The 16,634-nt window shown below is 48.0% G+C and overlaps 1 protein-coding gene across 9 annotated transcripts in view; it reads right to left on the bottom strand.

The window, feature by feature from the left end:
* Nucleotides 1-16,634, bottom strand: part of cac (calcium voltage-gated channel subunit cacophony) — a 674,132-nt gene that overhangs the window by 94,656 nt on the left and 562,842 nt on the right. For all 9 annotated transcript variants that reach the window (XM_050193695.3, XM_055061950.2, XM_050193689.3 and 6 more), the window contains 3 exons: nt 15,599-15,819; nt 11,345-11,451; nt 7,399-7,538 (listed from right to left, as the gene is read on the bottom strand). In XM_050193695.3, the coding sequence (XP_050049652.2) occupies nt 7,399-7,538; nt 11,345-11,451; nt 15,599-15,819 (468 nt within the window). The remainder of the gene's footprint in view (nt 1-7,398; nt 7,539-11,344; nt 11,452-15,598; nt 15,820-16,634) is intronic.

Raw genomic sequence — 16,634 nt, 5'->3', positions numbered from 1 at the left:
AGAACGCTGACGCCATAAGAGACGCACTTGAATGCTTAGGCCCGCTTTCGCGTACGCGCCCTCGAGGACAACATAGCAATGGCGTCCTTCCGGCCGCAGCCGTGGAACAGCCGTATAGCGTCCACAGCCACTTACGCGTCAAACGCGCCGTTATGAGGGAAACGATTGATGCGAGGTAGGATGTTCTGATGGTCTGATCCTTATTCTTAGTCAAAAGGTCGAGTTCTTTGTTGCTAACGTTAAACCTTTCTCGCAAGGAGCGTACACCTCTCGTAGAACGCCAGGCGCATGCTGTGGAAGTTAACAGGCGTCGAGTTATGACACCGTCGCTAAAAGAGAAGGCGGTCAGTGTGCAACGTCTGCTGAATCGCGTCAATCGATTTTCTGGACGTAGCGCCGACTCACTTGATCATGACCGGGACTGCTTCAAGCAACTCCGAACCGCCATCGAGTTAGTGTTTGAGCTTTTGGAAGCGACGAATGGCCTGCTGTGTTTGCTCAGTTTTATCCCACATTTTCGCTGTTTGCTCTCTAGGCGCAGCGAAAGAAAAAAAAGTGAAAAGAACGAGAAGACGACACGCAGCTCAACCGTCCGCTTTTATATCCGCAAACAGTCCCGAAATCTGACGGTACACTGTGCCTGGATACTAAAACGGCTTTTGTTGTGGCAGTAACGGTGCATCGCCTACATAGTCGAACTGGGTGCTTAACGTGGGAAGCTTGGCTAGTTGGTTTACGATGGCGCATCCCTGACTAGCGTAAAGACTGGAAAATGCAGCAGATCTATGCTATATCCCCTCCGCGTCGTCTTATTGTGGTGTAGTTTGTAGGTTAGCGCTCCTAACATAAGCTAATTTTCAGGCTGTGCGGCTTTTCTTCTACTATATTTTTCTGCCAGGACCAACATAAACAAACAAAAAAAGCTCGCGCTGACCTTTTTATTATATGTTGTAGTGCTGGCGATTAGCGTGAATTTTCATACATTGCATACTTCATGGGTTTAATGTTTCTGCATGCGAAACGCGCCTAATGTGAACGCGTCCTTTACCGATCAAACACTAATAGCTTTGATAGGGAATGTGAATTTTACAAGAGGAACTCTAGATCGTGGAAGGGAAGCAAGGGTAGTTACGTGAGACTCAGAAATGATTAAATCATTCATTAGAGAACTGCAGGAATCTCCTAATATAGGAAAAAAAAAAGAGAAAGGGACTTTAAGCGATTCCTGTGTCATAAAGCAACGACGACACTAACCTGCTGCTGGTCGTAAGTTCTATTCCCGGATTCCGTGGCCATATTATGATTGATGTGGAATGAAAATATGTAGGCGTATAGTAATTAAGAGAAGTAAGCCAGAAGTCTACGTAGGCGTCGCTTTTAGTAAACGTGCTTTGTGACGGCTAACACCAACGAAAACTAATTTACCGCCGTCAGGATCCGGATACTTAGAACTGAAATGAGAGAAAATATCAAAGCTTTCCTTATTTGCCCCTTGTTCACACTCTCCTATCCACCCACCTCCACTTTCTTCTCTCCTCCTCTCCCAATAAGCACACACACGTGTTCTTCGTCGCAGCAGAAGTGCTGCGACGAAGCGCGCGTCGAGGACTGCCGTAAGCGTATATACTCGCAAGCAGACACCAAACTGCGATTCTCCGCGCCCCTTAGTACAGACTTGGATATCTGAAAGAGCAAATGCGAATTAAAGGCAGAACACTGCCTGGCTGCAACACACTGATCAGTGAATTTTAGCTCCCTCCAAATGCCGGACCAACCGAAGAAATAATCCACAGAAGCCCCGGGGCGCAGCGTTCCATAAACGCGCATGCGGCAATGGCAGAAAGGCCGTGTCAGTGACCGCGTGAAGCGAGAAGAAAGTGTCACGCCGACAAAAACAGGGCCCGAAGACGCGAGGAAAAAGGAAGATAAGTTAATTTCCGAAACGCCCGAAGTTAAAGCGAAAGACGAAGGCTGAGACGAAGGGCCCGAGGAAAATATCGATACGCCTTCGCAGCCTCGCAGAGCCCGAGGCCGCGAGAACTTGGAGCGAATCCGCACGCTTGACGCCCACAAACTGTGGCAGCAGGGCGCGCTGACGCGGGGCGAAGGGTTGAGCGGGAGAGGTGGCGCGCGCTCAGCGGCAAGCGCGCGCTGACAATGGCGCTTATACGCACGCCTATTGTTCGTGCGGAAGCTTTCAGCCTAATCCGGCACCGGATCAAGCCAGGTGAAGCTGGAGCGCGGAGAAGCGCGGGAAAAACGGAGAAAAAGCTCGAGCTCCGGCAATGACGGAAGCAATGCGACGGCGGTGCCTCCTCGGCAGGGCCGTGCTCGTCTTTATTGGGCAAGGCTTAGCGTCTCCTTTTGTCCGACCGGCACCGACCGCCTTTTCCAGCGCCGTATCAAAATGCACACTGCGCCGGGGCTTTGTGTGTACGTTCGTTTGCCCGTGACCCCGAAATTAGCTGAGCCAGTCCTTGCCAATGGTGACCTTGTCCGGCGATTCAATTAAATTGTTCTCGCACAGCTAGCCGGAAGGATCTGTGGATCTATTTATTTTATTCTAGAGATAGATTTGCTGTCTGCCCACTGCAGCCAAACGAAATTAGCAGTACCGCCTCATTTCTGAAGCAGCCACCGTATCTTTGTGAAAACAGACCGTGCCGCATGCGAACAAGTCTTGAAGTTTGAGCCATTCGAAGTTATTCTGCGCGCACTCGCAAGGCGATCTACACTTGCTATATTTACCTTGGCCTCTGGCCGCGGTGTCGATATTGAAGCGAGGTCTTCTTGATGGAGAGCAGCAACGCAATGAAACTTGAAGGCTCCGTATCCCTCACAAAGCCCCTAATATTGTTCGCGTGTGCGCCGCAGAGCCCGCCCACGGAGGTCGCTGTCGCACCATCGCGTACCGGGAGATATTAACACGACAGCCGGAGCCTACTGTAGAGCATTAGATCTCTTAAAAATAATACTTGGCGGTGCTTAATGTCGCAAGACTACTCCGTTGTGTAGCGCGCTCCGAATTAATTTCGAGAACCTTGGCCCGTATTCACAAATAGTCTTCACGCTAGAATTGTATGTAAGAGAACAACCCAGCCAATGCTGATGCTAAACATTTAATCAGCGAACGCATCCAGCCAATGGCAAACGACACTTGGGAAGGAAAAGCTTTGTTGAATTGGGCACCTGGGCCGGAATTCACAAAGCTGTTCGCTCTCAAGTGCTGCTCGCCATTGGCAGGATGTGATTAATAATATGCTCAGCATCAGGATTGGCTGGAATGTCACCTTACGAACAATTCAAACCTAGGGACATTTTGCGAATACGGGCTATTCACAAAGCATTTCGTAAGAATCATCGCATATCAATCAGGACAAATAATTTATTATTAGGGAAGGCGACGAGCCAAAGGCCCACGTCTCACGCTTGAAAAGCTTTGTGAATTCGGCTTTAGGTGGCTTGTTTGTTAGTAGGTACGGCCGCCTTCGCTGATAATATGTCCAACTTCACGATTGGATGGCGTATGCCCTTCCGAGTAGTTCCAGCGAAATAGCCTTTTTGTGAATACGGGCCCTGGCGTTCTTGAACGTGCACTGAAATCTGTGGATACAAGCATTGTTCACATTTCGCTCAAATCATCGTACATTGTTGTCGAACTGTGCGTGGTAGCGATAAGCACCACAGCATTTTTGCACTGCTTCGGGGTGACTGATTTGCTTGTATTGACAGGGATGCTGCCCCACGCGTTGCTCCCACAGCCAACGCACTCTACGTTTTCTTATCAAGTGTTTTAACTGCAAAAGACACTTAATGGTGGGGGCAATGATAAGTTACATAAAAAAAAATAAAGTTTATGCCCTGCCTGCTGCACCAAAGTATCGCACGCTACCTAATTTAAAGAAAGTGAATTGGAATCGTAAAATGAAAAATAATTTTGAATGATAAAGAAGAAATCATTAAAGTACCCTAAAAAAGCTATATTTAAGATTGTATTTAGAGGGAATTCGAGTCCCATAGTGTGTTTTATTTCAGTCATTAAATGCCGCCCAGCCTGAAAGCTCTCGGCTCTCAAAACGAGCGTTGTGCGTCCCTTGCGGATGGCGACACTCAGTGAACGAAAAATAGGGAAGCCCAAAGGGTCCGCTGGACTCATTTTCAAGCTTGCGAAGGGTCTTGCTGTCAGTGTAGTATACGCTTATCGCCAATATAAGACAAGCTGGCGCGTTTATGCACTCCTGGGAAGACCTTTCATGGGACACCTTCTATATAACTTTTCTCCGGAAAGGTCAAGCGCACAAGCTTCCAAACTTGTGACGCCAATATTAATCATCGCTCTTGCCGATCATTCCTCTGTCGCCCGCTTTCCTCAGCGCTGTGAGGGCAGCAATCATAGGAACAGCTCTAAGGCAAATATTCATCATGACGGTTGACGTTTTGTCGACAGATTTTAGCCATATGTAATGAGAGCTTCAAAATAAATATTATTACCATCGTTTATTTCACCACTGTTTAGCCAACAAGTGCCACCAGGGTACCAAATTATCGTCGACAATATCTCGCGCTCGGTTTATCGTCGTACGAAACGATCCATTCTGAAACTGTGAGCGATTGGCACGTGTCTCGGATGACGCATCTGGCGAACAATAAAACTCGTAAGGAAGACGCCACTGTTAATTGCGTGCAGAGAAGAGAGGCTCCGAAAATATGTGCTGAAGTGAAAATGCTGCTGCTTACCGAAGCGACTCGGCGAAGTCTACACAACTAGCAACAAATCATGTACACAGACACCGTTCAAGTCTTCCCGCCCCTAGAGGGCGAGGCAATGAGCTACGCACAACTACGAGCTACACGACAGGTACCACCGCACTCCCCGGGACCGTTGCACATCCTGCAGCCGTGTGTGGCGTGTCAGGCCTGGCGCCTTCTACACAGGGCGCATACTCACCGGCGCTGGGCGCCGCGCGCCCGGCCTCAATGCTACGACACGACTACAGTGGGCTACATGGGCCGAGCGCGCGCCTCTGGAGCGCGCGCGCACACGTGACAACCGGACGTGCTCTACGGGGCGGCCCGGGGCCGCACGGCTGATCCGGCTACCCGGGGCGCGGTCGGCTCGACTGGCGCACTTACTTGGCGTGCGAGAGACTAGTTTCAGTGGACGTAATACTCGAAACGACCGAAGCATTCGCAAGTCTAAGTTCTCCGTCTGCTGCGCCGTAATATTCATTATCCTGAAACAAGAACACGAGCGCAGTCGCAGCAGAGATCTCGCCCCGAAGGCTGGAGCAGCGATGCTGCTCCGCTCGGGGGTGCCTGCGCGCTCTTCCAGGACCTTTGGGACAAGCTTGCCGCGGCGAGAGTGGCCTTAAACGTGGCATTACGAACGGTGCTGCCTATTTCACGCCGACCGACGCGGTTTCGCGCTGCTTGCAAGGACACTGAACGATGGAACAGACATCGTGCTGATCGTCAGCGGCTTCTTGCATTCGAGCGCATGTTGTGATGCAATATGCGTGGCGTGATACGAAGCATAGGTTCCATTCAACAGAACCATAGTATTCTAACTAAGCTTGACTAAGTAACGCTTGTGACGGCACGCGAAATTGTTCAACGCTGTGGACGCTAGAGTTGGTGTCAAAAAATAAGGGGCTGCAATCAAGAAGCGGGAGAGGTTTATGAATGGCCGGTACTTTGCCTCTCAGGCCTTCAGATGTATCTATTTATCGCCTCTGTGCTTTATTCTGCTTATCTTTGTGTCAGCTCCTTTTCCTGACCCAGTGAAAGTTAGCAATGCAGGTGCACCCCCAGTTAACCTGCCGCTTTTCCTCCTTCCCCCTCTCTCTCTTGCTCATGGAAGCCGGCCAGTTACTGGCTGTCACTTTTTTTTTTTTTTGTGACTAGCGACGCGAATCTGCCCCTGATTGGTTGACGCCAACTGTGAGCTCTACAACGCTACACTGATCTTGTGGAACAGTGCAGTCCGAATCTATAGGAGCTTAGTCTTTGTCGGCGTTCTTTTCCCAACGCAGTAAAAAAAGTAAAAAAAAGAGGAAATAATTCTCTCAGTTTCTTTTTTTGCTCAATACTCCTAAGAAGTCTAATTTTAATTACCGTGTGTTGCGTGTTGCGAATTCACTGCCAGAGGCGCAAGCCCTGAAAGGTTCTATTACATACCAGCACTGATTAAGGTTACGCCCGCCGAGATTGGGGTTGCCTACGTTTACTGACCAGGCATCGGTGCCCTCGAAATAGCGACACCTTTAGCCCAGATGGCACTAAAATACAGTAGCTTGGAGACGAGCGTGCGCAATTCTGTCGCGGCTTTCTCGCCTGACTTCCACTATGCTTCGAACCATTCCCCGTACCAGTGCAGGACATCTGAGCATCTCTTTTGGCTAGCAGCGGTCTTAGGCAGCGTCTCTGGCTTATCACGCATTACCACTAGGCGTGCCACTGCGAAGGCCCGACAACAAAAACTGCTGCACCGAGAACGTGCCATTCAAACTACTTCTGCTATCTTCTGCTCTTCTGCTAACCTCTTCTGCTATCATTTCAGTCACGACAGCTGAGAACTGGAGGTCGGATCTTAGTCGAGACGCAGACACCGTGGAATTTATGGAGCCTTTCTTTTAGGTTCTCGTTTCGGGCGAGTATCGCAAATCTTTGTTCTCGTTAAAGCTTAGGTCCCAAAATCCTGGAAACGCTCTGACACAGTGCACCAAAAGAACACGATTTCGTTTGCGCGAACAAAGCGGAACTGTGGCTCTTCAACATTCAGAAATACCGCACTAAATGCAAGGCTTAGTATAAATAATTGTTTTCATATACTTACGCTTTGAGCTTCGCCCAATGTAAAATCTGATCACCGGGAAACTAAGTAGCATCTGAAGTAATCGGCACGAATGTGGTCTGGCCAGGGGTGACACATATGGTTTGTTAAAGGTTTCTCGCCTACTTTCCCGTTTAGGTAAAATTTTTTTTCCTGCAAGGCTTATGATGGCGAAGAGAGCCTACAAGAGCGTAGTCATAAACGAGATAAGATTATACGATGGAACACACATGATGACTGAAAATCCGCTTTTCTGCGGATGTTGAGATATATCGAGAGATATTTCCGCGACCATCCCCTTATCCTACTTGCTCAAATGGCCGGCGCATCCTGAATGACCGTCGTTGAGCGACAGCCAACCGGGTTGACAACCGAAAGTACAACTCTAGGAATGAAGGAAACTAACAATATCTCACTCGTTCTCTCTCGCACAAAGGTTTCACTGGACTCAACACATACGCGGCCTAACACATGCGCTCTAACATTACTGTTATTTAAACTTTTTTTTTCCTGCAGTAGCAAGGTATGACGGAAAGACGAGCGAACAAAAAAAAATTTGCACTTACCCCGTGACGACAACCACGAAGTCCATGATATTCCAAATGTTGCGGAGGTACGCTCCGCGATGCAGTATAAATCCTAAGGCTACAATTTTCAATAGGGCTTCTACGCAGAAGATACCTAGAAAGTAAGGCTCCGTTTTTTCCTGAAACGAGAGAAAGTCGACAGCCGGGCGCAGTTATTGCTGACGATACTAGGAAATAATCGATCGCCAAGACGACACTGATTGCAAGCCCTGGCGTGCTTTCCAACTACCATGCGAAGCCTCCATAAGCGTATTACCATGTGATAATATTGCAACCACTACGATGAGAACAAAAAAAAAAAAGAGGGCTTTTTCTGTAAACCTGCATGACTGCCATGACGTACACGTCTGTCCCGGATTATGTCCAGTATACACTATTTGATTAAAGGTATAAATGTCCACATTTGATGCTGTGTTGAATGACTGCCGACCGTGGCGGCCGTTCTCCCGTGTGCTCCTACGCAGGATGGCCACCGTGTTCCAGAAGTGCCAAGACGGGTGTGTGTAAAGTGCGCGGGAGCACGGCCGTCAAGGCCTCGCACAAGTGATGTGGGAGACGTAAGTTGGGCTCCCACTCGCGGCGACGTTGTATTTCCGTCCCCTTTCATTTCCCTTTACCTTACTATTTCCTCGTATGAAATAAAAAGAACGGTATAACTTTCCATATGCTTTCCCGGGCTTCGTTGTCTGTTGACCTGATGTGTTTTTACCTAACGAAAAATCGAGCCCCTCCGATTTCCTCATTCTTAATAGATGACGCAGAAAAAGCTACCCGCTTGGAATTGAAATTTCTTATCTCACCGTTAATTTGTCTTTTGTTTTAAAGGTGTGACGGTTTACGCAATTACAGGAGGGCAATGGGCGGCAATGCGTGACTACAGCCCTCTGATCCATGATTTGGCCCTTTCTTAATTTCGCGAAGCATTCCGACTTGTTGCTCATGCAGTTTAGTATAGGCATGAAAAAGATCAGAATAATTAGCTTATGGAGATGAGGTACCTTCTGCCGTGCGATAAGGGTCAAGCAGTGGGTTGATTTCTTCGAGGCACGCATGTCGGGTCGTGATAGCCCAGCGACTTGAAGATAACAGAAGGCCCACGCGCGTTGAACCATGACGTAACGCCGAAGCCCATGCATATAGAGGCGATGACTTTCAACGGGGGCTGCGAGCGACGCCCAGTGCGGTAGCCTCTTTTTGTCCTTTTTTTTCCTTTTAAAGCACGTTACGGCATTTTCTGGGAGCGATGGTTTCTCGGCGTTTTCAGAAGTCGTCGGAATTAAGATCGCGCTGGCTTTCGTTATCTGTGAGATAGGACGCCTCGTCATGAGCGCTCAACCCGAGACAGGCGTGTTTAATTTAGCGGATATGAGAAAACTTTAGCAGCAACGTTAGGAAAGGAGGCCAGACGTTCCTTTCCCAAAATGTGTCCCCGAGCATCGTAACATGAGCTCGAAGCCTAAGACAGACTTTCGAGTACCCGTCCATTTGCATTACGAGTTGCCACAGCAACTGGCCGACGCAGGCGCGCTGTGTCACGGCGCAGCTGCGCGCAGTGAATAATCGCACATTGCCCGAAACATGGCAGACAGGATCCTTAGTGAGGCCCGGCCTAAATACGCCTTACTCCTGGATTTCCCTCACGGTGGCCGGAAACTCGTTAAATGCGACCAACAAGCGTTGCCATGGAAATCGCCCGGTTATTACTGGAGCGCATGGCTACCAAGCACAATTGTGCTCGAGCTAAGGATTCAATAAAAATAAACGACGTCTGCCTGTAGCCGTACTGTGATATAGCAGGAAAAAATAAATAACAAGAACAGGATAAATGCCAGTATGGCTACTGATTAAGCAAACAATTTTTCTTTCTTGCAGTGCTCTATACATCAAAGAATATAGGTACCTCAGAACTAAAGTATACTGTAGAGGGAAAAGTGACGAAGACATTACAGCTGAAAAAATTCCATGGAATCAGGGACCGGGCTTAGCTTCCGTTTGTACGATCGCAGCCGCTGGTCGTCATTGCACGCCCTCGTAGCTCCTCGCATATAAATAGGCATGCAGCATCCCTACGCACGAATCGTGTACAGATAACGGTGACAGCATTCTACAGCAGCCACGAGCAGAAATCGCGAAGCGCTTTCGACATTGCGTGATAATTTCAGTGTTGTCACAAATTGTGCCGCTACAGTGGTCGCATTAAGCGATCCATCCTCCCTCATATGCATTGAAACACAATAATCGTTTCACAATTTTTACAATCATTGCACAGAACTGAAGAGAATCTGCCGTCACTGAAACATTCGGTTTCAGTGGCGAATGGAAACATATTACGATTCTCAGTCTTACGCGAAATATCTGAAACAGGAAGCGTTACTTGAGCGAGAAATGGGAATATCAAAATTTTGAAAACTTTATTCAATAACGCATTTAAGCGGACTGCATAAATATATCCACCTTACGCATGGAGTCATTGTTTTATAATAGTTGATTTTGGAAAGCATAAGCAACCGGAGTAAATGATTCCGCAGTATGGGATCAATATAAGAATTGCGCTAGTTTATGCATCTAAACAGAAAAAATGAAAATGCAGAGCGGCGAGGATATACTGTATTTAATTGCATAGCCTGAAATTCCATAAGGTTGGCGGTGAAACAAGTCTGGCTCTCCCAGAAATATCTTTTTGAAAGCTTGAATTACGTTTTTTAAAAATCGTATGATATCCGTTCTCTGAAGTAGGACAGCGCCTCATGAAAAAGAAAAATAGCATTTGCCGAATGTACCGTATTTAGACAGCGGAACCACTATCGCAAGTGTCTTACTGATAAAACAAAAGTTAATTTCACTTCGTTTTCTTTCCTCATTATTGTATTAGCTATCTAGCTATCGCACATTCTTCGTCGCAGTACGCGGCCTCTCTTTGCAAATTGAGTATTTCGCTTTCAACCTGAAACAACTGACGTCCGGTACAGTGTACGTTTTGTGCACTTTCCTTTAGACGCGGCAATTGCCATTTAACCTGCTGCTGCGTCCTTCAGCTATCTCAGAGGTGTCATTGGGTTTGCAGTTACTGGTGGTTTTGCGGCGTTCCGGCGTGGCTTAATGCGCTTCAGATCTGTGCCGCGTAACCGGGAGAAAACATGGTGCCCTCGGCTTCTAGCTCCCTTCGGTGTAGCGCCCGCCAGGCGCAAGAACAGGGCTACGACCTCGACATCTGAGCGCTTTTGTGGGTCTCCGTTAACGGGTCGTTTCTCGGTCAGAACTGCCGACCACAATCGCGCAATCTACGAAGCCTCTGGCGACTCTAATGGCTCGAACTTGGTAGCTCGCGCACAAGCGCACCACCGAAACAAGCGTTCTATTCGCTGTCACATTCGAATCGACAACATTGGCTTCGCAGAATGCCTAGCGTAAACGTACAAAAAAAAAGGAAATATACAAGTGGTAAGGGGTTAATTTATTATTTCGTGTTACTGAAAGGCAGGCGTGCAAATACGGACACAAATAGAGCAAATAAGGACAAACCAAGCACGCTTCTGCTTGTGTCTGTGTCTGCACGCTTGCCTTTGGGTAACACGAATCCTTACCAACTTTCTCAACTTGCTCAACGTTCTAAGTCTTATCGCGGGAAGTTATCGAAGCGGAATCACGAGACGAGTGCGGTGTGGAGCATCTTCGGTGCGGGTATGGACGTACTGAAACGCTGGGCGGCTGAAAGGAACATTTTCCTGAACGTTGCGCACCGTGTAAGTGCCACCGACGTGGCACATCCGTCCAGCGTATTTCCATTTTGACAGCGGCCATAAACGCGGTGCGCCAGAGGCGAGAGCGAACCGTAGCTTGCATATTAATACGAGCGGAAGGTGACGGCGCCCCTTTGTGAAGGCCACCGAAACTCGGCCAGAGCAGGTGCGAGGGACCGACTCACCAGCTTCTGGGCGAGCGGCGTCCGGTCGCCTTTGGGCAGGTGCTCTTCGAGCGCCAGCACGATGCAGTTGGCGATGATGGTGAGCAGCACGGCGTACTCGAGCGGAGTGCAGCGGCGGCAGTCAAGGAAGGCAACGCCCACTTTCTGGCCTAAAAGCTCGGAGGCACTTGGCCTCTCTTCTTCGCTTTCAGGGCCCGCAGAAAGTGAAGTAGCACTTTGACGGGGTTTAAAGAAGAAGAAAAAAAAAAAAAACGAATGCAGAAAAAAATTTGTCAACGATGCAACGTCTGCTTCTAAGATACGAGTACGAACTTCTTCGAGATCAGTTAGTCCTTGCCCTATAGCAGCGCCCGAACAACCGGTGGCTGATTACAGTGATGTAGGATAGAGAACCCCGTAAGATTAAAGAAAGGTCAGGATCGAACTCAGCCTTATATTGCAAGTGGAATAGTTGCAAAACAGTGGCTATTAACCAAACAAAATAAAAGAAAGATCCGCCTTTTTTTTTTTTTGGTAATTGCCAGTACACAACAACGTCGTTTTTTTTATCTAATGGCAGTACTTCAACATGAGTTACGATAACGGTTACTATGCCTGCCTCTTCGCCTTGCTGAATGGGCCGCGTTTACAATCAACCCTCACGAGTGGGTTGGCGGCGACAGAAAGCCTGCAAACCATAACAAATAGCTGGTTGGAGGATTTAGCGCAAGATACTCTTAAAAAAAAACAAAAAAACAACTACCGCCGTAGGTCATGGCACGTTCGTATAATGCAGTTTGAGAGCTTCGATTTCATCCGGGAGCTTGCTTCGGATTTGCACGTTTGCTATTTCTATTGCACATTAGACATCAACCTTGTTTACTTAACGTTCGTGCAGAATGGTCTTCTGTTCTCTTTTGTTTCTGTGTCTTATTTTCATTTACTCAGTTTTTTTTAGACTTAGTATGTCGGTTTGTTTGTGGTATGTGTTTGTGGCGTATCTATGTTGAAATGCGTAGTTTCAATTTATTCACTGTATCTTGGGGTAGCTGGTTCTAATGTAGCCCACATTCCCATGTGTCTGCAATAATTAAACCACAACACATGAACTTTTGTGAATTGTAATAACACTGGCTGCGCCACTAATATTGAATATCGCGGGTAGGTCAGGTCTGGCTACTTATGTGCCCTATATCTGTTTTCTTTTTGTTGGAATAGGATTTAAATTTTCACCAGCACTTCTAGTTTATTCTAATTAGAGTTTTACTATGACCGTACATGCTTTAAACTGGTTTGCCACGAACCGCTCTCTGATTTATGTGAAATGGTTCTGGACAAAGAGATCGCCAACAATCTTTATATATATATATATATACATATATATATATATATATATATATATATATATATATATATATATATATATATATATATATATATATATATATATATATATATAAAGAAAATCGGGGGAGAGGGGCGTGCGAGGGGGATTTCATTCTATGGGAATTAACGTTGTCGCTGTAGGCCCTCAAAGACAACGCTTAGTTGACAATTAGCCTGAAATGAATCTAGAGAAAGTGAACGAATGTTTTAAATTGTTCCTGCGATAATTTGCAGCTGCTCAACGTTGGAGCTGTTAACAGCGCGAGGTGACACTTAGCGCGAAATTTAAAGGCGTATTTTATCCCAACTTCAGTCACGCTAGAAGTTGCAGTAGATAAACGGCAGAAAGAAACCTTTTGATGAGAGGCTTTTGGCGAGGCGCACGGCTGGGAATGAAAACGGGTGATGAAGGTGTCATTCATTTCACCCATGTGCACGCTAAGCACTTCGATAATTTGCTTATCCGTAAACATGCAAGAGCCGCAGTTCGGAATAAGTCAGACCATTTGAGAGGTAATCAGCGGGTAAAGGAGTGTTTGCTCGTTGTATACCGTCTATGACATTGCTAAGCGCCGACAGGCGCCCTTAGAGTGCGCATTGAAAAGTGCAGAAAGACGCTAATTGCGACTAACAACGCTCGTCTCGTATCTCAAAGTGCGTATATAGCTTCTCAGTTAGCGATGTTGTTTTTTATTGGTCTACAAAATGAAAAATGACCCATCCAGCATGCTGAAATGCAGAACGCTAGTAGATTACGACGTTATTTCATTTAGGTACGACACGTAACAGTAAACATAAATTTCTTTCTATCAGATTCAATGTCCTAAATAAACTTGTCACGCCTGGGTTCATGTATCGGATCTTACCGCCCTGTATACAGAACCGTTCCTTCAACGCCTCTAGGTCGATCAGTTGCGCTACTCTGCAGTGGAAGGTGTGCGTGCATGGTTGGTGGAGAGATGCACGGAGCATGCGTTACTCTTCGCTGCAGTGTGCGCAACCGCCTTCGATGCAGCGCCAGATGGGCCAACGTCGCCGTGGACACGCGGACGCTGCACTGACGTCACTTTTGCGCACAGAAAAAAAAAAGAAGAAACACTGCTCGCGGTGCCGCGAGTGAGACGAAAATCAAGAGGAAAATGCCACTGCGAGAATACGCCACTTTGAGTACGAAAGCTGGACTGCTGCCAAAGAAGAGTATGGGTAGGGAGCTCCGTCTGAGGCAGCGCGTGGGAGCGCGCGACGGAAGTATCGTCTGGGCTTTGGCTGCACCATACCGGCCAACGCTAGAGACGCGCTGTGTCTAACACGAAGCGAGCGGTCGGTTCATTGAAGGTGTTAGCCGTGCGTAAACTCAAGGCCAGCGCCGAATGAAGGAGCGCGGCGGCCCCTCGCCGCGTGAGTGGACGGGAAAGCGGCACTGGAAAAAAAAACTGAGCTCTGAGCGGCGGCCAACTTCCTTTTGTGATCCAGGGGTCCAGTGTTTGTCGGGGCCTTTCGCGAGGCGTTCCCCAGTGCTGCATCTAGTAGGCGCCCTGCCGGAAGATGGCGCCATGCAGCGTCCACCAGAAGCGATCGATGGCGCGGCAGGGGTTGTTTCTGGCAGCAGCCCAGCGGGGCCGCTTCTTGGGACGTGCGGGCGCGGACCCACGTCAGTGGGGTCTGCACCGCGACCCTGGCTCCTCTGGATGCATTGCGGCGCCTAGCTCACCTTCGTCGGTGTTGCTCAAGTAGCGGAGGAGCCACCTCACCGAGCGTCCCAAAATATTAGCGCTGAAAACTTGGTCCGCTACGTTTCCATTCTAACAGTATTTCTGGTATTAGGGGAGATGCTTAAGAGATTAGGCGCTAGTACGATTCACGCGGTGCCTTTGCCTCGTCTCCGTGGGCGACAATTTCTCAGAGACCGTTTCATCACCGGCTTCCTTCTGCTATTTCAACTCGAGATCCCGGGGCTCTGCAGCGAAGCCGTTTCCCGAGAGCACGTGTAGTTTTGCTTTCCTTTCTGTCGCTTTGAAAATTGATCAAACAGTCAGCGTTGCGGCTTTCCACTGCGCTACGACGAGCATCCACGTATAAATCAACTCTGTGTTCACTAACGTACGCCTAGGCTCCGCGCATTGGGTATAAATGCGTAAAAGCGCGCTCGGGAAGCTATGCCGTCCACTGCGCTACTTGCCGGCAAAATGCACGCTCGAGGCTTTGAGATGAGCAGCCTTTAAACACACGAAACTTTTTGCCTACAGATGCTTTAGTGAATGAATGCACATTTAGTGTCTCGGTTAGAGAAGAAAAAAATTACTCTTCAATAGCCTTCCCGACCGAATCAGACTTAGAAGCATGATCTACCTGGACAAGTACGTTTGTGTAGCACCGACGGACAGCCCTCAGTTGAATGTGAGACTAGCATTGCAATGCAACTTCGCAAAGGACAAGGAAAACTATATGAAGCAACTATATCTCTCTACAAATAACGAGAGCAAATTCCGTCGTACATATTGAATATCGAGGAGTCCTTCTGTGGACCTTGCAAACTAAGACAAAAAAAAAAATTGAGGGGGCAAACTATGTCGCTGTCTTTTGCTATGATTACTGACATATTGTTTCGTTTATTTTGTTGACCTACAGCGAAATTACGCATTTTACTTTACCTTAATGAGCACGCATTTTACATCGTCACTCAATAAATAAGAAATAAAAGGATAGCATACAGAGACATAAAAACAAACTTGCCGGATTACAGCAGCAAGAGCATGCCCGAACTGTGCTTGCCTCGAGTTTGACGCCATTACCTAAGGACCCGCAGTTACGTAAACGTGTGAAAGAGGAGACTTATCACTGGTTGCTTAAACCGCTGTCCTAGTGCGCCTTGAGCAGAAAAAGGATATGGCCACTCGATGAAGAATTTGGTATATCGTCGCAGCAGGTTGTCCTCGGAGAGGAGGAAGAGCGAAGAAGGCCCCCTGGCCCGCGGGTCGAGGGCCTTGCGCCTGGCCATGCCGGGCTCGGTCCTCAGGGCGCCGCTCCCATGGCCGCCCAGCGCGCCGCTCGTCTCCGGGGCCCTCAACAGGCCGCGCTCACCGCCGCTTTCCGCCGACAGCGCCGACAGCCTGCGCGAGGAAACACATCGCCAGCATTAGCGCGGCTGCCACCGCCTCCGGAGTGAGAGGGTCGGTTAGGAAAAGAAGCGCGAGCAGAATCACAGATGGTTCCGGTTGGCTACCCTTCGCGGGAGAAAGGGGATATAGAGCGAAACGAAACGGGAAGAGAGAGGAGCAGGAGGAATGTGAAGCCTGCACATAGACGGGGAGTAGCGCGCACCACATTATTACCGCTCAAGACTTAAGACCCCCGGAAAGTGGAGTAGTTCGTTCGTAGCCTCCGGTGCACACGTTAGTTGTGGCTATCGTCTTTGGAATGTATATTATGGAACTGGGCGCTTGCCTAGTCTGTGAAAACCTGTAGGTTGCCTTTCCGACTTTACCACGACTTGTGTGAACAAGCCCGCTGCAAAGGGGAGCTTCTTCACAATCAATCAATCAATCAATCAATCAATCAATCAATCAATCAATCAATCAATCAATCAATCAATCAATCAATCAATCAATCAATCAATCAATCAATCAATCATTACGGTCACTGCTAGCCCAATGCCGGCCCAATGCCAACAGGGATAATAATAACAATCACATATAATAGCAAAACAATATAACCGCAATCTACTTGTTATCCCGACGCATAGTTTTTATAATTATGAGGACAGTAACACTACGAGTGTCCCGTTCAGCAGTAGTCAAATTAACGAAACAAAATTATTTTCGAACCATCGTCGACTTAGCGGGAAAATAAGAGAATCGACGAACTGTGTAATGCATGAAATGCTCAAAGACATTATACATGTTCTCACGTGCACACTGCCAACAAC

Source organism: Dermacentor andersoni, chromosome 1 (genome assembly GCF_023375885.2).
Source record: "Dermacentor andersoni chromosome 1, qqDerAnde1_hic_scaffold, whole genome shotgun sequence".
NCBI classification, from domain to species: Eukaryota; Metazoa; Arthropoda; class Arachnida; order Ixodida; family Ixodidae; genus Dermacentor; species Dermacentor andersoni.
Note: the sequence above shows the minus strand (reverse complement) of the source record. Positions and strands in the feature narration are given on the sequence as shown.